The following is a 21,730-nucleotide window of genomic DNA, read 5'->3' on the forward strand; positions in this document are numbered from 1 at the left end:
GATTACAGCAGGAATGAGGACAGTTTGACATGGGAATGGAACTTCCCCTTCCCAGCCAGGCTGCCCCAAGAGTGCCTACTGTGTGTTCCCTGGGCACACAATCCCAAAGCTGCACCAGCACCACACACCCTGCCTGGACTGCAGCTCAGCCTGCCCACAGAGAAAAGGAGCTTTAGAGCTCAGTTCCAGTGCTCTGGGTGCCCCAGAGGTCTTCAGGAGTCCTGTCCCCAGAGCAGGAGCAGCACGGGGCCGATGAGGGCTCACCCTCCCTGCTGAGCCTCACTCAGGTAAGGGTTAGTTCCCTTCTTGCTGTCCCCAGTTTGAAATAGCTTGGGTTTTGGTGAGGAGGAAAGCTGGGCTGGGACATGGGAACCTGCAGCATTCCATGAGAAAGGCCAGAGACTTTAACTTCGCTCAGGCTTTAATAAACTCTCCCAAGCACTGTGTGCTGTGGCAGAGCTGTGCACAGAGGAACCCAGAACAGGTAACAAGCTGCCAGGCACTGCTCGAAGCCCTTGGAATGCCCATCCCAAAGGGAAAACCAGGCAGTTCTACAAGTGACATGTGCATCACAGGGCAGAGCTGCTGAGACCTCAATGGCCACCCTGTGTGTGGAGGTTTGTTATTATCGAGAGGAGTCCATCTCACTTCCCTTTCTTGTTTAAATTTGGGGGCTGTGTCTAATCTTGTCACCCTGGGTGAGAGGAGACGCCCTGAAGAGAAGCTCCTTCAGCCCTCAAATTTAAACTGCAGCTCTGGTGCCTCCCTTAAATGAGCTGCCTGTGCTCATCAAATGTTAGAAGGGTAAAATGAGGTGAGAGTAAATCCTTCATGGGTTTTACACCACTTTAGTAAAACTTTGGAAATCTCAAATAGCATCCCGAGGTTTGCTGCATAATTGAATCCTACATGAAGTGGCACAACTGATACAAGATTTTAAAAAGCTTATTAATGGCTGAGGTCAGAGCTTCAGTTTTGGAAGTAATTTAGTCCCAGGTTCAACTTAGGTACTTAACAGAAGCAGAAACTTAAAATAGGAATCTTGGTACCTAGAACTGCTTGTGTAGCTTATGATCCAGGGAAGTTTGAAGCAATTCACTTTGAAATGCCAGTTTCTGAGAACTGAGAGGAATTCTGAGCCACCAGAGTCACTTGAATAAATTCCCTCAGGTTGGTGGAATGAATCACCACCACAAAAATTCCATCGAGATTTAAGCTCCTAAATGAGTGGGAAGGATGTGAGATGCCTGGACAGGTTAAGCTGTTTTTCCCTGGAAATGGAACAGTGGGGTATACGTAAAGGGAGTCTGAGAGGTCAACATCTCTCTCACTTTTCTGTCTGGCTCTGTCTGGAACATAAGGACCTCCTGCAGGAACTGCATTAGGTGCTGAAACATAAGAGGCAGAAAGAGCCACTGGACACTTGGTGATGGTGTAATTTAAATACAAAGCCTTGCACAGTGTGGGAGCTCATCATAAATCTAGACTTAAAACTTCAGTTTGCAAAAGGATCTGCAAATCAGCTTTATGTTTGTCCTCCTCCAAAAGGCATTGTATATTCCCTCTGTTTCACTCCTTGCTGAGAATATTGAGATATTATACTCGCAGAACTTTTTCCCTTCACAGATAATAAGCAGGTGCCTGCCAATATAGCAATGGGGCATCTCTTGAGACTCTCCTAAAATCTGTGCTCCATTCCAACTCTGACTACAGCAAGCTGATGCTGTTACTAGCCCACAGCTCCACACTCAAAACTTTGCAGTCACTGAATTTATCCACCCAACCCCCTCCTTCCTCTTCCATCTTATAAGCAGATGGGAAAACAGGCACAAAGAGGAGAATATTTGTCCCACAGTGCACAAAAAAAATTGGAAAGTTGGGAATTCAGCTGAGCTATTTGGACCTGGGGAATGCTTTATCACTTGACTGCACTTCCTAGGTCCTGCAGCCAAAAGCCATTTCATTAGGAGAGATCAGCTGGGTTTTGGGTTAAGACAGAATCTGCTCCCTAAGTTTACTCCTTGCTGTGAAATAGCAAGGAATGAATGTACTGAATGCTGGTCTCTGACCTTGGTAATAAGTTGATTTAATTGGATTTGATTTTTCAAATGTAACATCTCAAGTCAGCCATAAACTCTGGAATTAGCATAGCACATCTCGGCACAGGAGAGATTTTCAAGCAGCAGAAGGAGATGAAGTCCGTGCCCAATGAATTTCAAATTGCACTGAGGATGAACTCAGCCATATGCATGTCAAACCCAAATTGGGCAGGCTGAGTGCAGCAGGCAGCACAGTTATTAATGGCTCACATTTGCTATTAGGAATGCAAAGTAGCTGCTTTGCACCCACTTTGTTCTGACATCTCCTCACATCAATGACCCATGTGACGGGTCAATAATTCACTCCGTGCACTCTGCAAGCCAAGAATGTCTTGCAAGTCAATTACACTCATAGAAATAATTAGGAGCACAAAAGTAACTGGAAGATTGGGATAGAAAAAGCCTTGCTGGTGAAGTATTGCATATCCCAGGCAAAGCAGAGTGTTCCTGCCTTTAGATCTGCAGCTCGTGCCCCCCAGCACCTTCCAAGGGCAGTGAGCATGCCCCTGACAGCAGGAAATGGTCTGAAAAGGGGCAATTCTCAGTGTCAGTATTTCAGGCAATAATCAGGCTCCCGTGTAACTAAAATCTATTTTCTTTATGCAGGAGATGTATAAAAAAGTAGGACATTAGGCAAATAGCTGCCTGCTGAGATTTGAGCTTCAAAATTGTTCCTGAAATTTGTTTAGCTTCCATGGCATTAAACTGTAATAAATCCCAGGAACATTTTAACCAATCTGCTGGGCACAAGCAGACTCTAATCCAGATGGACAAAATCTGCTTCATCAGACCCTGTATGAAAGAGCACAAAGTGCTTTTACCAGCTCTGAGCTCAGCTGGGAAGTTCTGAAGTCAGGATTCTCACAGCCTAAGTCTTGGGCTGAGCCTCATGGCTGTGCAGGGGCTGCAGGCTGTGCTGTGCATCCCTGGAATTAGGGCTGTTATCCCCACCTTGGGGAGGCAGCCAGGGAGAGCTGAGGGATGGAAATTGCTGAGGTGAGATTGGAATGGGACTGGATGATGTTGAAAATGATGGGAATCAGGCCACAGGAACCAGGGGCAGGACAAAACCCATCAGCCCCAGTCTGGAGCACTTGTGATGGACAGGAATCATCCCAGTCACTGGTGTCTGGTCTGTGATTGTGCAGCCTGGACTGGTTCAAGGTGGAGATCAGCCTGCAGGTGCCAGCCTGAGCAGCTCAGGAGAGCAGGGCCAGGGAGAAAAAGGGGAGTAGGGAAAATCAACAGGTCGTGGTTGATGTGCTTCAGTGTCAGCTCAGCTCGTCACATGGGCAGACACTTAAAGGAATGCACAGGGCAGAAAACCTGTATTATCCAAAGGAATGTTCAGGAATGCAACAAATCCTCTCCCTTTTTAGCAGTTCTGTGGGATCACCAGAGGTTCCTTTGCTTTCTGGAGGTACAATGAGAATTAGGAGGTTGCTTTCTCCCCCCCCCCCCCCCCCCATGCTCCCATTCCCTGTGGTGCCACTGTGGCTCAGCTGACTTTGACTGCAGATATCGGGGGGCCTTTATTCTTCTGAGGTAAAAGAGTGAGTTCAGAAGCTGAAGTTCAAAATGTCTATTAATGGAGGGCAAGTCTAGAGTGATGCTCCTTCCAACACATCTGCTGGGAAATTCCTGAATGAGAGGCAGGACACATTCAGAGGAATCTAGCACACAACCATGAAGCACAGGGTCTGTTAATACTCCTGTCTAAGAGAAACTGATCCTATGTACAGAAATTCAGGAAACAAGGACAACTTGACTGCAAAACAAAGCCAAATCCGAGCAACAGCAGAGCCAGGAACAGACACAACAGTAGCTGAAGAACTAAGAGTAGAAAAGCCCTCTGTAAACTATGTATTTGTGGGATTTACTATGAAAGTACTGCTGTTTAAAGAAGGGGGTGTGAGGTGCTAAATCATGAGCAGCACAGAACTGAGGCTGCAGTGCAGCCTTTAATCCCTGGCAGGTGAGACAGGCAGAGCTGGGAAATGCTTCACGCACAGTGCACTGATGTAAAGGATCCAAGGGAAGAGTTCCACACACACTTTGATCTGGAGAGAAAGCCTTCCTCACTTTGTTCTGTGTTTACATGAGGAAAGAGATAAAATGTGAAAGAACTGCCTTCTGTGGGAAACAAATAGCAGTGAATTCTATTTACAGCCCAGCAGTGCTCCTGAAAGGTCTCAGAATCCCTGACAGCTTGCCCAGGGATCACTGCAGTTACTACTGAAGGAACTGTAGTACTCTAACAGGGCAGGGCAGAGAGTGCTGGGCACTAAAATAACACCTGCTGAAACCCCAGCCTCAGCCTTAAAATAGCCTCACAGTTGCATGTAAAGAAATGATTCTCATTTCCTTTGCAGACAGGGACCAGGAGTTAGAGAGAGATGGAAATATCCGAGCACACAGAATCAGGGCCCCAGCTCAGCAACTGCTGTTTCCAGGCCAGTGAATCCTCACATGAACCATCTCGGGGGGATGGGACATGCAGCTCCCACCTATCACATCCTGCTGCACATCTCCAAGTCTTTCCTCTCCAATCCTGCTGTCTGGGAAGGGCTCAGGGGCTGGCATTCCCAATGGAAACCTGGCAAAGCAGGGTTTGAGTCTGGCTATCCAGAGCAGTGTGACAGACCTCTGTGCTCTGCTCGGGTTATTGGCACCAAACCAGCACAGCGCAGGGGGAGTTCAGAAACCAAAGTCACCTTGGTGAGCACCAAAGGCTGGGCTGCTGGAATTACAGCCTCAGGTGAGGATGGTGCTCTTCTCATTCCATGAAAACATTCCCTGACTGGCTGAGGTTTTCCTGGTGCTGTAAGCAGGGGAGAGATGGCAGCAGAGCAGTGACCCCCAGGGCAGCATTCCCACCAGGGCTGCCAGCAGCTTTTTGTATCCCAAACCCACAGAGCAGCCCTTCCTGCTGCGGTCACACACAGGACAGGGGTTTCTTTGCCTTTCCATTCGCTTCCTCAGGCTCAAATCCCAGCAAATCCTGCCCTAAGGACGCAGAGTGGCCATGGCAGGGCCTGCCAGGCTCCTGGGTGTGTTCGGAGCAGCCCGTGCCACGTCTCTGCTGCAGAGCTGGAGCTGCTCTCTGAGCTACCTGGGGAGCCTTTCTGGCACACAGCATTTGCTGTCCTGTTTGTGTCCTTGTGCAGAGCCCAGCCAGAGGAGCTGCAATGCTCCCGCTGTGCCCTGAGTGAGCAGAAGCCTTTCCCAGCCCACTGAGGTGACCAGTGCTGAGTTCTCTGCCTCCACGCAGAGCTGGGGCCTGTCTGGGGCAGCACCACAGCAATAAATCCACCAGCACGCTGGGAGAAGGCCTGGACAGGGGCAGAGCTTTTATCTGCCAGGGCGGTGCTGGGTGCTGAGTGTCTGCCAGCAGAGCAGGGTTAGACCTGTCCGTGCTCACAGGTGCATCTGCCTTGGCAAGGTCTGTCCCCTGCTGTGTCCCCAAGCCCAGAACCAGCTGCCCTCGGGCTCCTGCAGCAGCTGCTGCCTGACACTTGACATTGCCAGCCTGGAGAAACACCACAGGAGTTAATAATTCAACCCCTTAAATGCCTCAGCAAAGAGCAGCACCATGGGGAATGTGCAGAAGTGGCTCACATGACTCTGCCCGTTTCCCCTGTGGCTTTTTGGGGCTGTTTATGCAGCATTTGCCTTCCAGGCCTCGCTGCTGAGGGTTCACTGCATTCAGATCAATCCCACATGTCCAGGTGAGAACCCATTTCCATCTGCCCTTCTCACACATTCACAGGACACTGCTTTTGTCTGGCAACACAGAGCAGAGGCAGCCACACAAAACCTGCCTTTCTCCATTAAAAATTTCAGCTAAAATTGTCTTAAAGTAGAACAGAAATCTAGTGCAACACTCAGGGTAAGTTAAATCCCTATTTTTTTTTCTCATGCAACTGCAATATGTCACACACAACTCTACTACAATGAGAATTATTTGCAGGGATTTTTTTTGCCAAATTATAAATCCCAAAATATATAATTTGCTTGGGAAATTATTTCTCCTAGACAGCAATTTCCTACTAAAACCTGAATATTTTCAGTGGAAACCTATTCGTCTGAAAATAGAAATGAGTTCTGCTGAGAAATCCTGCTTGAAAGGCAGCTCAGCTCCCAGTTCTCTGCGTGCAGAGGCAACATCCCAGCGTGGCTGCAGCCTGAGCTGGTGCCTGGGAATTCCCTGTCCCAGCAGAAGGTGCAGCAGGAGGTTCAGGCCAGCCATGGAATTGAAGCTGGCACTGCAAAAATATCCAATCATGATGTTTTCTCTGGAGCCTGTGAAGTGATTGTTGCTGAATGCTGGCAGATGGTTTTGTGCAGCCAGAGGTGTTTGCAAGGGCCAGGACAGGAGGAAATGCTGCTTCTGCTCCTCTACCAAACCCTTGCCAGTGGTTGTGTATGGGATGTGTCCTTTGCTCTCAGTCTGCTGGAGCCTTTAAGTCTCCCGCAGCAAATGCAGCCCTGGATTAATTTCTGTGCAGCACTAATTACAGTATTATTAATTGCTAACAATGACAGTAATGTCTTTATCACTGTAAATCCTTTCTTTATATATCAGAGGTAAATATTTTAACCTTTGAAGACCCCAAACACTCCTAAGCTTTCAGGAAACAAGATTTGCTTGAGTCTTCAGTGTTGCAGTGCCTGTTCTTTCATTTATTCCCTGGCCTGCATTCCCATGAGGGTGTTATTTCTTCCCCTCAGATCTGGAGGGGGGAACTGCAGCCCCTCCTTTCTAACAATGTGTACAGGGCACAACATTCCTGGGTGGAATTAGTGACTGTTTTTTATCACAGCAATATGATGAAAAGTGGCTCCAAGGGGCACCCAAGTCACACTGGGGCTGCTCAGCAGCAGCACATCAGGTGCCAAACCCTAGCAAGCAGGTGGGAAGCACCATGAGAAGATCTCAGGTAAGGCAGAGGGGCAGAACCCCCTGGCAGGGCAGGGCAGGGCAGCACTTCTGAGATGACTGAGTCCCTTGAGCAACCAAGTGCTCCTGTAGAGTCCCTACATCCCACAGATGTCAGAACCATGCCAGCATGGCTCTGCCCCTGAAAGTCAGGGCATGAAGAGAGGAAGGGAGGGGGCTGCACATGTGCTGGTTATGGCCCTGCTGGCCTGGCTCTCAGGTCTGAGATAGGAGGAGGAGACCTCCCCCTTCTCCCATCTAAGGGGGACAGTTTGGCACTTCAGGGGTTTCATCACTGGGTGCTCACACAGAGCTGTGTGCTCCCACAGAAATCTGGGCTGGAAGACACATCTTCCAAGGATATTCCATTTTCCCAGTGGATATTGTGGGCTGATGCCCAGCCCCCAGGCAGGCAGGCAGGTGCCCCTCTGTCTGTTCTGATGGAAAAGGGCATGGAGAGCTCACAGCATTCTGTTCAGCTGGAGAGAAGGCAAGGCAGGGGATAAAATCCTTTGGGATATCCACTTGAAATTCCACTTGGGCTTTAGGCAAACGCAGTCACTTGGGCTGGAGCTGTGACAAGACTCCAGCTTAGCTCTGAGCCGGATGGAAGGATCACATTTCCCACATGGAGCTGGCATTTCAGGCGACACTCTGAGGCACAGCCACAGTGCTCAGAGCTCCGAGCTGCTGCCAAGGATAAATATTCCATGGTAGCATTGCCAGGGCCAAGAAGGAACCTCACCAGTGCCAGCAGGTCTGGTCCCTTGGCAGATGTGTCCCTCAGGAGGATGCTCAGAGGATGGTTCAAATCAGGTTCTCAGCAGACAAATCCCAAGGCCAACTGGCTGCTGCAGAGACCTTAGATTTTCTTCCATTCCCAATTGATTCAGCTTTCTGTGACAGTCCTTGATTCTGATTTTGATATAAGCAACAAGACAGAATGGTGCAACTGCTATCCCCTTCCTACAGGCTCATTCCTGCTCCATCCCATCCCATCCCATCCCATCCCATCCCATCCCATCCCATCCCATCCCAATCCCATCCCATCCCATCCCATCCCATCCCATCCCATCCCATCCCATCCCATCCCATCCCATCCCATCCCATCATCTGGCCATTCCTGCCCTCTGTGCCATCCAGGCTCATTCCTGCTCTGCCCAGGGCAGCTGGCAAAGGACAAACGAGCTCTCCTCCCCAAAGGGCTCAGCAGTGAAGCAGCCAGCAGATAATCCACCATGAGAGTAAGTGTGAGAGTTTGCTGTTCTAATAAAAATGGATTTGATAACGTATTAGGAATTGTATATTTCACATACTTTGTTCAGAGAAAGTTCAACAAAAAGAAAAACACAGAAAGGACTGAAAGAAGATCTGAGTTTTGCAAAGAACTGAACAGGACTGAAAAAAAAATAATCCTTTAACTCTGTATCCCCTTTTTTCTACCTAAGCTGCTTAGAACTTCCTCTGAATCCCTAACAAAGATGTGTTTCTAGGCAGGCTGCGGGCTCAGGGAGCTGCTCTGTCTCCCCCTAATGATGCCCTGGTGCCAGCTTGGCTCCCTCACCCACAGCTGCCAGGAAGGGAAGTCTGGAGCCACAGACACCAAACGTCAGGGACAGAGCAGGAGATGGAACCTTGTTCCTACCAGCCCCTCACCAAACATTCAACACCTTTTCCTTCCTCCCCTCTCTGATCTCCTCAAGGGCTGCACGTGGCTGGGATGAAAGCCAATTCCCGGGACTAAAATTTACCCAAGGAACAATTGAATGTCGTTATCCCCCACATCCAAACTTTTCAAAACAGACCAGCTGAAAGGAAGTAAGAGCAAAGAGAAGTGCTCAGTAGCATTCCTGAGGGAGCAGAGGAGCTCCAGCTGCTCAGGACCTGCAAGGGTTGGTGTCACCCACTTGCAGGGCTGCAGGGAGCAGGCAGAAATACAGGTAACAGCTCTCAGATATTTGGGGTGGAGGCACTGCTGGAGTGCTTGGAAAGCTGAGAATGGAAACGTGAAAGTTTTTTCTTCCTCTGGTGATCACTGGGAAATACAAGACTGGGTCAGGGAAGTGGGACCTCCTTGGTTTCACAGCTAACCTTGACAGGTGGTGTTTATTCATGGAGTTTTTGTTGGTGAACGTCCCCCTGTGCAGGAACTGGAGCAGTGCCCCGTCTATAAACCCTCTGTGCCCGGGGACAGCAGCACCCCCCAAGTCCCACAACACAGAATTCCACACTCCAGACAGACAGCAGTGCCCTGTTTATTTGGGCCCAACAGGAAACCAATCCTGGTAAACATTAGCTAGGATGTAGTCAGGCACCTTTGCTGATTTGAATTAAAAGGCCTTTAATTGCTGTATTATATAACTTTCTATAATCTTCTCCAGACAGTCACTGACATGCTCACAGCATGCTTATCCAGGAGGGAATTTTTCTCCTGCTGAAGCAAATCAACACATTTCAGCTGTGTGTGGGGGCAAGGGATTTGTTGAAAGAAGAATTCCTTTGTCAACCTGCCTGAAGAGAGGTGTAATTCTTCTGCCTCTTTGATCTGCTCAGGGGTAGCTTAAGCAGGACTTGGAAAGGAGCCTCAGGAGGGGCCATGGATCATTTAAAGAGGCAGGAGAAGAATGGTGGAGTTGGTTCAAGGATCCAGGCTGAGCAAGCTGTTCTCAGCTCTTCTGTGGCTGTTACCTGTTCAGCTGCATGTCCAGATCCTCACCCAAATTCCAGGAGGTTTCCAGTGGACACTGGATCAGAACTGTGACAGTAATTTATCATGATCTCTGCTGTGAGGAGATGGGCAGAGTAGAAACCAGAATTCCTGCAGATTTCTCCCCTTCACAGCTATTCCTTGAGGTTAGGAGCCCCTCTATGCCGAAGGAGTGCACGTGCAGCTAACGATGTACAAGGTGAGGCATCCCAGAATTCCACCCTGCCATTCTGGTAAAGCCAATGTTCATATTCCTGCAGAAAAGGACAAAATGAACACAAGGGCCAGCTGAAGTTGGGTGCATTTGTGCAGAAAGTCTAAACCCTGGAGAATTTCTTGGAATAATGTGTTGCACAGGAATATTTTATTTCTGGTCAAATTATGCATTAACATGGACATATTAAAAATGCGTCAGGAAAATAAAACTTGAGAATTGTTCAGGAAAATGTGACCTCATTCCCCTTTCCTTGAATACAGGCTTAAAGTTTAACCTCTGTCAGCTCCATATGCAACCAATAAATTCAACAGCAAAAGGGTGAAAAGGTACAGTACAAAGTGACCTTCATTTCTCTCTTTTATTGAGCAGGGGAAGAAGGTGATTCAGTCCAAGTGCAGAAAGAAGGCAGCTGTAAGAGACACAGAAATGAGTTTATTCTTAGGACTGCTGATACTAACAAGGACATTAAATAATAGAATTACTTCTGGCTTTACAAAATGCAATTAATTTGTACTTAGACTCTGTCCTTGATAATTTAATATCTTCTCTTTGCTACTGATTGACACCTGTGAAGGTGTTTCCTGGCGCCTGTAACTGGGTCCAGTGGGAGGATTTCTGCTTTAGCCAGCTGAGACATCAGACAGCTTCTCGAAATTAATATTACAGGGTAAAGGAACCTTGCCAAACAGCAATTCTTGACTTCATAAAGCTGTTGTGGTGGCAAGGGGACCCTCAGAGAGGGCACTTGGTCCTCCCTGTGTCAGCTGTACAACTAGCACACACACTTCCCCAGCGTTTAAATGGCTGCAGTTAAATGAGACAAATTTCTCAAGAAACTCCTACCAGTGTCTAACAGCTCACTTGGGATTATTCTCATTTTGGATGTATGAAATTAGAGTTTAGGAGAGGTCTTGACACAAATATTTAAGCACGCAAAGTCAAGCAAAACTTGGGCAGTCCACTTGACACCAATTTGAGCCCAAACATTTTGTTGCTGACCAAAAGGAAGCCTGGGTGGGCTGGTGATAGGAGGCAGGGTTTCAGATAAGGGTGTAGCATCTTTAGCTTGCTCTAAATAGTCATCCCTGAAGCTTCTTTTACTGTCCCTTCCTATTGGGAAGGTAAAGTAACAATAGAAACACAAAGCCCTCGACATCTCCTCATTCCAGGTGCACTCACAGGTTTTCCCAAAGGAAGCATCCCCAGGCAGCTGCAGGAACCCCAAACCCTCACTCTGTGTGACTGGAGAATCTCCTCAGAGACCCACAGGCTCAGAACAACCCTGTGTGAGTCAGCACTGGGAATATTTTCCCTTCACATTCTTGCACTGCTTGGAAGCTGCAGCATTTTGCCCCAGGACACATGATCACAGCACACAGCTCATTCAGGCACTCCAGAAGGATTTTATTCAACAAAAGCTAGATAAAAAGGCACACATGGGTCCAGGCTCACTGTGCACTAATCCAACATCCTCTCTGGCAACCAAACACATTTTATGCTTCAAGGGTGATAAACTCAGAAATCAATTATTTCTAAGAACACTCCTAAGTTTTGTGTCAAAATCAGGCCCTAGGATGGTCCAGGAACATCCCAGGCAGTGTCTGACTCCAGTGCATCAGCCTCTCCCCACACCTGTGTGTCTGAGGAACTCCAAGACTGGGAATTTTTCAGATGTAGGGTGATCCAAATTCCAGTCTGAACACATCTGTAGCATTTTCTCCATCAATGACTTTTATTCCCTGGGCCTCTTGTTAACATGGCCGGACATACAGGACAAAATAAGAGGGACAGAGAGATACACATTCCTTTAAAGGATCAGCTTCTGAAATTCATTCTTAGTCTTAGCATCACCTTTGCGGTGAGAAAACACCCAAATTCTCCTGCTGGAGTTTCATCTTTTCTTTTGTTCTCACCTAATAATCCTATTTGAGATACTTGTGTGATTCCAGGGTCTGAATTTCACACCTCCAACCCCATCTCTAACCATGCTAAAAATAACTGCGTATTTGGCTTAATTTTGCCTCCTGCATCTGCTCCCCTTTGTCCCTAAATTTCCTATCCACATTTCACCCAGGAGACCTACTGTCAAGATACACACAAAACTGCATCAACAGACCAGGGTTCATCTCCTAAAAGGCAGCAAGGTCTCCAAACCCAGCAGTTTTCCCCACACATGCCCATGATGGAGTTACTGCTGCTCCAGGCTTCCCTTACACAGCTGAGCACAGGACAATATTAACACTTGACTGACTCGGAGTTTATTGAGCAAACCTAAATGATTGATTTTTGCTGGAATGCTCCTTAGGCAAGGAACTCATGAGTTTCCTCACCAGCTTACGGGAACTCTTCCCCACCAACTGGGGGAAAATATGCAAATTATATAACTTTGTCCTAATCAAGCATCTTGAGCCTGTGTCCCTGTTTCCCCCTGGCCTGCAGGTAGAGGTTAAACCCCCCTGGTCGTTGTTTCTCGCCCTGCAGAGCCCTGTCAGCAGCGGGGATGTTCAGCTACCTCCGGGAACGCTTCACCAGCCACCTCCGGGAGCGCAGCCGGCGCCGGGCCAGGCTCGTCTCCAAGGATGGGAGGTGCAACATCGAATTTGGCAACGTGGAACAGTCCAGGTTTGTGTTCCTGATCGACATATGGACAACCATCCTGGACCTCAGGTGGAGGTACAAGATGACCATCTTCATCTCGGCCTTCCTGGGCAGCTGGTTCCTGTTTGGGCTGCTCTGGTACGTCGTGGCCTACATCCACAAAGACCTGCCCGAGTTCAACCCCTCCATCAACCACACCCCCTGCGTGGAGAACATCAACGGCCTCACCTCAGCCTTCCTCTTCTCCCTGGAGACCCAGGTGACCATCGGGTACGGCTTCAGGTGTGTCACAGAGCAGTGTGCCACTGCCATCTTCCTGCTCATCTTCCAGTCCATCCTGGGTGTCATCATCAACTCCTTCATGTGTGGGGCCATCCTGGCCAAGATCTCCAGGTCCAAAAACCGGGCCAAGACCATCACGTTCAGCAAGAACGCTGTCATCAGCAAGCGTGGGGGGAAGCTCTGCCTCCTGATCCGCGTGGCCAACCTCCGCAAGAGCCTGCTGATTGGGAGCCACATCTACGGGAAGCTGCTGAAGACCACCATCACCCCCGAGGGGGAGACCATCATCCTGGACCAGGTCAACATCGAATTCGTTGTGGACGCTGGCAACGAGAATCTCTTCTTCATCTCGCCCCTCACCATTTACCACATCATAGACAAGAACAGCCCCTTCTTCCACATGGCAGCAGAAACCCTCCTGCAGCAGGACTTTGAGCTGGTGGTGTTTTTGGATGGCACCGTGGAGGCCACCAGTGCCACCTGCCAGGTGAGGACGTCCTACATCCCCGAGGAGGTGCTCTGGGGGTACCGCTTCGCTCCCATCGTGTCCAAGACCAAAGAAGGGAAATACAGAGTGGACTTCCAGAATTTCAGCAAGACAGTGGCTGTGGAGACACCCCACTGTGCCTTCTGTCTCTACAATGAGAAGGAAGCCAAAGCCAAAGAGAAGAAAGGTTATGACAATCCTGGCTTTGTCTTGTCTGAAGTCAATGAAACCAGCGACACAAAAATGTAGTGCCAGGTATTCGTGGGACTGAGTTGTTAGAGAGAATTCAATCTTGAGAGGATTAATAAATAATCAATAAAACAAAACAGAAACATAGGTTTGGGTTTGCTCTAACCCAACATTTGTTTTCTCAAAAGCCTCCAATCAAAGAGGAGCAGCATACCAGTGATCACTATTTAACTACACTATATATATTTCATAGAATTTATATTTTTATATCTATGGGACATTTAATGAAGCTGCTATGTTGGAATGTCCAACTCATTGAAGTTTTCAGGGGCATGCAAAGCTGTTAAAAAGCCTGAAAAGATGGAAAGAAATTTCAGGACATTAAAGATACACAGCTGCTGGAAGGAGAATGTGAAAAGGCAAGACAGAAGGCAAAGCTAAAGAAACCTAAGGGACTTAGGATCCAAAACCTCAAAAAAATTTCTGGTTGCCAAAGACCTCTATGAAAACAAAGTCTCTGGCTCTGGAAATTGAGCACCTTTGAATGTTCTGGAACAATTCCTTCCCTCTTTCTTTGGGGCTGGTACAGCTGCAGGACAGAGCAGTAAGGGATAGGACAAGCTTAGGAAATACAGAAGACAGAGCTTGGGCCAAGCTGCTGCATTTCCAACTCCAAAATGTGACTTCTCCCCTCTGAAAGCCTTTGACTTCATTCAGGGAAAAAGACCAAATGGAAATGAAAACTGAAAAATCAAGGAAAAGCAGAAACCCACTCCGGGACAAAAGGACTTTTGCAGCTTATTCCCAACTGTTCCAGCCTTCAGCTCCTCTTCACTGCCCCAGGAGCTCCCTGGATGGGGAATAGGCAAATATTTGAAGACAACTCCTGAGAAAGGTGGGGAGGTGGAGAACACATTCATTCCTTCACACCTGGCAGAAAGGACTCCACTGGGAGAAGAGAGGAAGTTCCCAGCTCTGGCTGTATCCTTCCAAAAAATCCCCAATGCAAACAGAAATTATCTTCCCCTTTGAAGCACAAAGGTCTTGTTCAAACAAAAACACAGCCCAGGAGTCTCCTACCAACATTTGGCTTCAGACTTGATTCCAAACTGTTCATCCCCCCACAGCCAAACGTGCATCCCTACAGGAAACTACTCCTGCTTGGTGGGAGCTGAGTAGTGCTGAACATTTTCTGGGGATGATTTTTGACATAAATGCAACAACAAGCTTCAATACCTTTTTAGTGAATTTCTACTTCCTCACAGTCAGTTTTTTTTTTCCCCAATTCATTTTGTTACTGAGAGTCCTAGTGGCAGACCAAAGAGTTTTTGGGAACTCTTCCCAGTGATGTAACTCAACTCATCAATTTTCAATGCTGTGGTAAAATGGAAATAGTGTTAAAAGCTGCTGGACTAAGTGGTTTTAAAAGAAGGGGAGAACTCAGCAGGTCAGATGATGGCAAGAGAAAGTTGTGCTGCAAATGAGCACAGTATGAGTATGGAAGTCACACTCTGGGAACCAGGAGTGTTCAGGTCCTAGTCCCAGTGTAGTGTGAACTCCTCTCTTGGGCCAGAACAAATCACTTCACTCTGTATCTCTGATTTGCCATCTGTAATACGGGACATAAACACTGACAGAGAGCAATGGTTTGAACAATTATGTCACTAAAGCACTTTAAAAGCCAATTCTGAGCTGTGTCAATCTTTCCTCAGTGCACCACTGTCACACCCGTCTCCGCTCTGGATGGTGAGGTCAGCACACAAAGTTCTGCTCTCATCACACATCAGAGCTACCAAAAGTGGCTGTACCAGGGCCAGAACTGTGAATAAAGAAGCAGGAGTGAGACCTTTGAGGTAGCTCACAGATACTGTCTGATATTTTAATTGTGCTGGATTGCAACTTTGCAAACCAACAGTATAAAAAATACTTTACAGTCCAAATCATCACAGCACCTTAGTGCCCCTCATATAATCAGCTTGGAAGGGCAGTTTTGATCCCCCAAAACAAACATCAAGAAATCAGTGGGCATGCACAGAAATCTCAGAGAGTGCAGGGAAGTGAAATGATGTGTCCAGAGTCCCAGAGTGGTCTGAACCAAAAGGCTGCTCCATCCTTCCAGAGCTGCTGCTGCATTTCCTCCCAAGGCTTCCTGTTCAGTTCCCTGGGTATAATGTCTCCAGAAAGTGGCACTGCCAGTGCTCAAGGCTCACAAGCTGTACCTCGTACCCCTGGGAGAAGAGATGCATCAAGATGCCTTTAATAGAGGCAGAAAAAGTGTCCCCACTGGACAAAAATAGCAAGTCCAAGGAAAATCCATTTGAAAGCTCAAAGTCAGCTGTGCAATGAGGAGTCAGGCAAGATTCCTACTTTAAGTACTGGTTTGGGATGTTAGTGCTTGTGGGAAAAAGAAATCAAATGCTCTGCAGGGCCCGTCCAAGAGGTGGTGCACACCCTCCAAAGCTTAGAGGGTTCCTAAACAATGCAGTTCCAGGTACTGCCCTTGGAAAGCCTCCTCAAAATCCCAAACCTCAGTGTTCTTCTGACCCAGCGATGGAACCCTTTGCCCTGTCTCTGCAGCATGAGGAGGCATTGTTCCATTTCTAGAAGCACAAAATGCTACCACTGCTCCAAGAGAAAGCACCTGCAGGGGTGGTTGCCTGCTGTTCCCTCTGCTGCGGGTCACACCTGCACCAGAGGAGGGTGACTGTGTTCTTTTGTGTATTTTGGCGTTACTGGAAGGGATCCAGGAGCAGAGGAAATTCGAGAGGATGGACCCAAAGCTGACAGGCCCATGGCTGAGCTATCAGGCTCCCTCCGAGCGGGATCATGCTGGGAGCTGACTGGGAATCCTGGAGCGAGCCTCCTGCTCGTTGTCACCCCAGGGAGCCCTGCCAGCCCCGCAGCAGCAGGAGATAGAGCTGAGGCAGCAGCACAGCAACGAGTGGAATTTCCTCTGGCTGTCCAGGGAGAGCAGTTTGTCACCCGGCAGATAAGGGCCCGGCCAGGAAGGAGGTTATCAGGGACAGGCCACTCGGGACACGCTCCAGAGGAAAGCTATTCTGGGGGCTGTCACCTCTGCTGCCATTAAAAGAAAGTTCAGTTAAGAGGACGAAAATAAATTTAATCTTGCTGAGCAGAAGCGGCTGGAGGGAACCACAGAGCCGATATGGGAAGACAAAGGCCGGGTTCTTCAGCCTGGCAGGGCTTCACTTCTCCAGCTCTGCCCAGGCTCTCTGCTCCCTGGGGATGCCCTCCTGCCTTTGGGCTTCCCCCAGACTGGGAACCCCATGGAGCTGGCAGCCTGGCCCCTACCCTGCAAAGGTCTAGGGAGAAAGGCCAGCCCTTCAGGAGAGCAAACCAGACTGCTCCTGCTGGATTAAGGCCTGAAGGATTTCACTGGGAAAGCCAAGCAGCCAAGCTTGGGAAAAATGTGTCTGCACTAAACTTAATTTATCTTCTCATTTCACAAACAACATGTTTCTTCTACTGTATTTATTTTAAACATTCATTCAAGCTGTGCATAATATTTCAATCATTTTGAAATAGATTTACCCTCCTGCTGGCAAATGAATAAGGCATCCTGCTGACTGCTGGAGAAAGGGCCATGAATTAAAATAACTGCTTTTGGTAAACTGACATGTGCTGGTTTGCTGACTGCCTGCACACATGCTCTGGGAGGGACTGATGAAAAGACACCCCTAAATAATAACAACAACAATAATAATAACAAAAGTCCCTGGCACACTGTTCAGATGCTCCCACTGACTCGCACTGCTGGATTGTGGCAGACCACTGCTCACAGGCTGCCAGTGAATGCCTGGATAGCTCCTGCCTGTACACAATTCCCTGGAAACTCTGCTGCTCACCACAAACCAGGCAGCAGGGAGCAAGGACACAAGGCAGCAGCTGAGGTGTCCCATCCCCTTCCCTCTCCCCAGGCAAACTGAGGTGGTCATAACGTTGGGAGTTCAGCTGGGAACAGCCAGGATTTCCACCTCATTTCTTCCCCCTAAAATCACCCCTGCCTTGATCCACAGTCGTGGTGCTGGCCCAGCTCCTGTTTCCCAGAGGAGCAGGGAGAGAACACAGCACCAGGCCAGGAATGTGAGCAGAGAGAGGGAAGCAAAGAGGGAAAATGTGTAAGTCGGGTGAATTCTCCTGCTGCAGCTGGGGGAACCTCTGACACCACCAGCACTGTCCCTAAATCACATTTAACCCTGTGATAGCATCACTGGAACAAGAATGAAGAAGGCTGAAGCTCTCTCCATGGCTGCTCGAATACACACAAAAGATAATGCCTGAGGCCAAGCTGACATTCCTGTGGTGGAAGCATCTGCCTGGGGACACTTTCACTTGAACAAACTCATTGCTGCACATAAATTCTGCTGCTCAGGGAGGTGGATGAGCGAGAGGAGGCTGGAGATGAGACAGAATCACTTGTTGTCTCCTTTTTTTTATGCTGCTGGCCAAATTTAAGCAAAGAAAGCATTAAGCCCTTGCTCTCCTGGGCAACCACATCCCAACAAGCTGTGCAAAATCACCACATCAATCCATTGTGATAGCCCAGCACGGACAGGCTGTCAGGAACCCCAGGATCCCAGGCTGGGATGTTGGGGAGCATGGGGATGCTGGGGAGCATGGGAATTCTGGGGAGCACAGTGATTCTGGGGAGCACAGGGATTCTGGGGAGCACAGGAGTGCTGGGGAGGTCAGGGATGCTGGGGACCACAGGGACCTTGGGGAGCACAGGGATGTTGTGAGGCTCAGGGATGCTGGGGACTATCAGGGATGCTGGGAAGCTCAGGGATGCTGGGGAGCACAGGGACGCTGGGGAGCACAGGGATGTAAGGGAACACAGGGATTTTAGGGAGCTCAGGGATGTTGGGGAGCACACGGAAGTTGGAGAGCACAGGGATGTTGGGGAGCACAGGGATGTTGGGGAGCACAGGGATGTTGGGGAGCACAGGGATGCTGGGGAGCTCAAGGGCTCTGGGGACTATCTGGGATTTTGGGGAGCACAGGGATGTTGGGGAGCACAGGGATATTGGGGAGCTCAAGGATGTTGGGGAGCACAGGGATGCTGGGGAGCACAGGGATGTTGGGGAGGTCAGGGATTTTGGGGAGCACAGGGATGCTGGGGAGCACAGGGATGCTGGGGAGGTCAAGGATGTTGGGGAGCACAGGGATGCTGGGGAGCACAGGGATGTTGGGGAGGTCAGGGATTTTGGGGAGCACAGGGATGCTGGGGAGCACAGGGATGCTGGGGAGGTCAGGGATTTTGGGGAGCACAGGGATGCTGGGGAGGTCAGGGATTTTGGGGAGCACAGGGATGCTGGGGAGCACAGGGATGCTGGGGAGGTCAGGGATTTTGGGGAGCACAGGGATGCTGGGGAGCACAGGGATGTTGGGGAGCACGGGAATTCTGGGGAGCTCAAGGGCTCTGGGGACTATCTGGGGTTTTGGGGAGCACAGGGATGTTGGGGAGCAGGGGAATGCTGGGGAGTTCGGGGGTTCTGGGGACCATCGGGGATTTCTTTAGGGGATGCAGCGATCCCCGCGGTGTTTTCCTGCCGCCGCCACAGGATGGCACCGCTCACCTGCGGATCCGCCGCTCCGCAGCCCCGGACTCCGCAGGGCGGCAAGCTTGAAAAGCAAAGCAAGAATTTATTGGGACTGTTCCGTGTTTTATTACACAAAGTTCAATGCATTTAGTGGCTCGGTTTTGGCACGGGCCGTGCTAGCAGGATATATTTAGCCCCTTCACGGAAGCGCTGGGAATTGTCGGCAGTGAATTCGGAGCTGATGTGTGAGTGGAGGGCTGGGGGCTGTAAACATCGGCTGCTGCTGCACCCGAAGGGAGCGGGGCGATCAGGAACGGCGAGCTTGGGTCTGGAGACACCGATATTCCATAGGGAACTCTGCTCTGGAACGCCGGACACTGCTCCCTGCTTTGTGCCTCAGTTTCCCCAGCGGTTAAAACCCAACAGCGCCGTGGTGCTGGGTTAGTGGTTGGATTCCATGACCCCAGAGGGCTTTTCCAATCTCGCTGAGTCCATGATTCTGCCACACACCACCCGGGATGGCCCTGAGTCCCCACTGTGTTAGTTTGCAGCAGTGCCCAAGGTTCCTGCTCAGATGAGCTCCCCCGTGTCCAAAGTGCTCCTGGTGCAGCAGGAAGCCAACCCGCCAAACAGTCACTGTCACTGTGGCAGGGCCTGCAGGGCCTTGGGATAGTTCTGGAAGCCCAGATCCCATCCCTTCGTGTGCCTGGAGCTCCCCAAACACTGCTATGGAGCCAGCCCACAATCCCAGGATGGTTTGGGCTGGAAGGGACCTTAAAGCTCATCTCTTTCCACCCCCATGCCAGGCCCCCCTGCTCCCCTCTGTCCCTCATGGAGAGGGATGCTGCTCCCCAAATTCCCACAGCAAGGTTGGGTGCCACTGGGTCTGCAGAGCTTGCAGTGTGCTGGCTGAGGATTTGGGGAGCTTCTCAGCTGCCTGTCAGCCTTGAGCCTCCAGAAATGGAGCACTAAGGGAAGTTTTAAATTCTCCACTGAAACATCTGCCCCACACTGAACTCCCTTCTTAATTTGTTTTACTGTAACACCACAGTGCACTTTTACATCAAATAAGTGTACATACACATACACAATTGTATCAAATATGTGTATATATACACACATGCAATTATATCAAATAGGTGTATATACACACACAACTATATCTAATGTGTGTATATATACACTCACAAAATTATATCAAATATGTATGTGTACAAATATATAATGTTCTATGAAATATACATAAATCCATATGGAATCACAGAGTGGTTTAGGTTGGGAGGGACATTAAAGCTCATCCCATTTCACCCTCTGCCATGGGCGCTATCCCACATTGCTCCAAGCCCCTTCCAGCCTGGCCTTGGACACTTCCAGGGGTGTGGTAAGTGTACATCTGTATGATAGATAGATAGATAAATAGATGGATAGGTAGATAGATAGATAGATAGATAGATAGATCGATGGATGGATGGATGGATGGATGGATGGATGGATGGATGGATGGATAGATATGTATGTATTAAACATGGGTCCTGAGGGAGACAGAAAACCCAGGGAAGGTGTTCAGGTTTCTATAGGTACCCTCTGCCAATGCTCCCAGCACAACCTCCCTCAGCCACTGCATGGGAACACCGGGAACACCGGGAATACCGGGAACACCGGGAACACTGGGAACACCGGGAACACCGGGAACACTGGGGACACCGGGAATACCGGGAACACTGGGAACACTGGGAACACCGGGGACACCGGGAACACCGGGAACACTGGGAACACCGGGAACACCGGGAACACCGGGAACACCGGGAACACTGGGGACACCGGGAACACTGGGAACACCAGGAACACTGGGAACACCAGGAACACCGGGAACACTGGGAATACCGGGAACACCGGGAACACCGGGAACACCAGGAACACTGGGGACACCGGGAACACTGGGAACACCGGGAACACTGGGAACACCGGGAACACCGGGAACACTGGGGACACCGGGAATACCGGGAACACTGGGAACACCGGGGACACCGGGAACACTGGGGACACTGGGAATACCGGGAACACTGGGAACACTGGGGACACCGGGAACACTGGGATCACCAGGAACACTGGGATCACCGGGCACACCAGGAACACCAGGAACACTGGGATAACTGGGAACACTGGGAACACCGGGCACACCGGGATCACCGGGCACACGGGCACACGGGATCACCGGCACACGGGATCACCGGGCACACCGGGATCACCGGGCACACGGGCACACGGGATCACCGGGCACACCGGGATCACCGGGCACACGGGATCACCGGGCACACGGGATCACCGGGACACCGGGATCACCGGGCACACGGGATCACCGGGCACACGGGATCACCGGGCACACCGGGATCACCGGGCACACGGGATCACCGGGACACCGGGATCACCGGGCACACGGCCCCTGTCCCAGGGCCGCCCGCCGGGACGGGCTCTGCCGGGCTGAGCGCGGCGCTCGCAGCGGCAGCACGGGAGGCGCAGCCAGCCCGGCGCTTTCCAGCTCCGGCAGACAGAAACTCAGCGAGAGGCCAAAGCAAATAAGAAGTTTGCAGCAGTTCCTGGAAAGGAAGGAGCTGGCTCTGGTGGTGAAATCGCCCCGAGCTGCCGGAGCC

The 21,730-nt window shown here is 50.0% G+C and overlaps 1 protein-coding gene across 1 annotated transcript; it reads left to right on the plus strand.

Moving 5' to 3' along the window:
- Nucleotides 1–7,279: 7,279 nt before the first annotated feature.
- KCNJ1 (potassium inwardly rectifying channel subfamily J member 1) lies at nt 7,280–18,364 on the plus strand. The gene has a single exon (XM_085560089.1). It carries the CDS (start codon nt 12,463–12,465, stop codon nt 13,576–13,578), a length of 1,116 nt encoding a protein of 371 aa, XP_085416215.1. The 5' UTR covers nt 7,280–12,462; the 3' UTR covers nt 13,579–18,364.
- Nucleotides 18,365–21,730: the final 3,366 nt, after the last annotated feature.

Source organism: Lonchura striata, chromosome 24 (assembly GCF_050655825.1).
Source record: "Lonchura striata isolate lonStrDom1 chromosome 24, ASM5065582v1, whole genome shotgun sequence".
NCBI classification, from domain to species: Eukaryota; Metazoa; Chordata; class Aves; order Passeriformes; family Estrildidae; genus Lonchura; species Lonchura striata.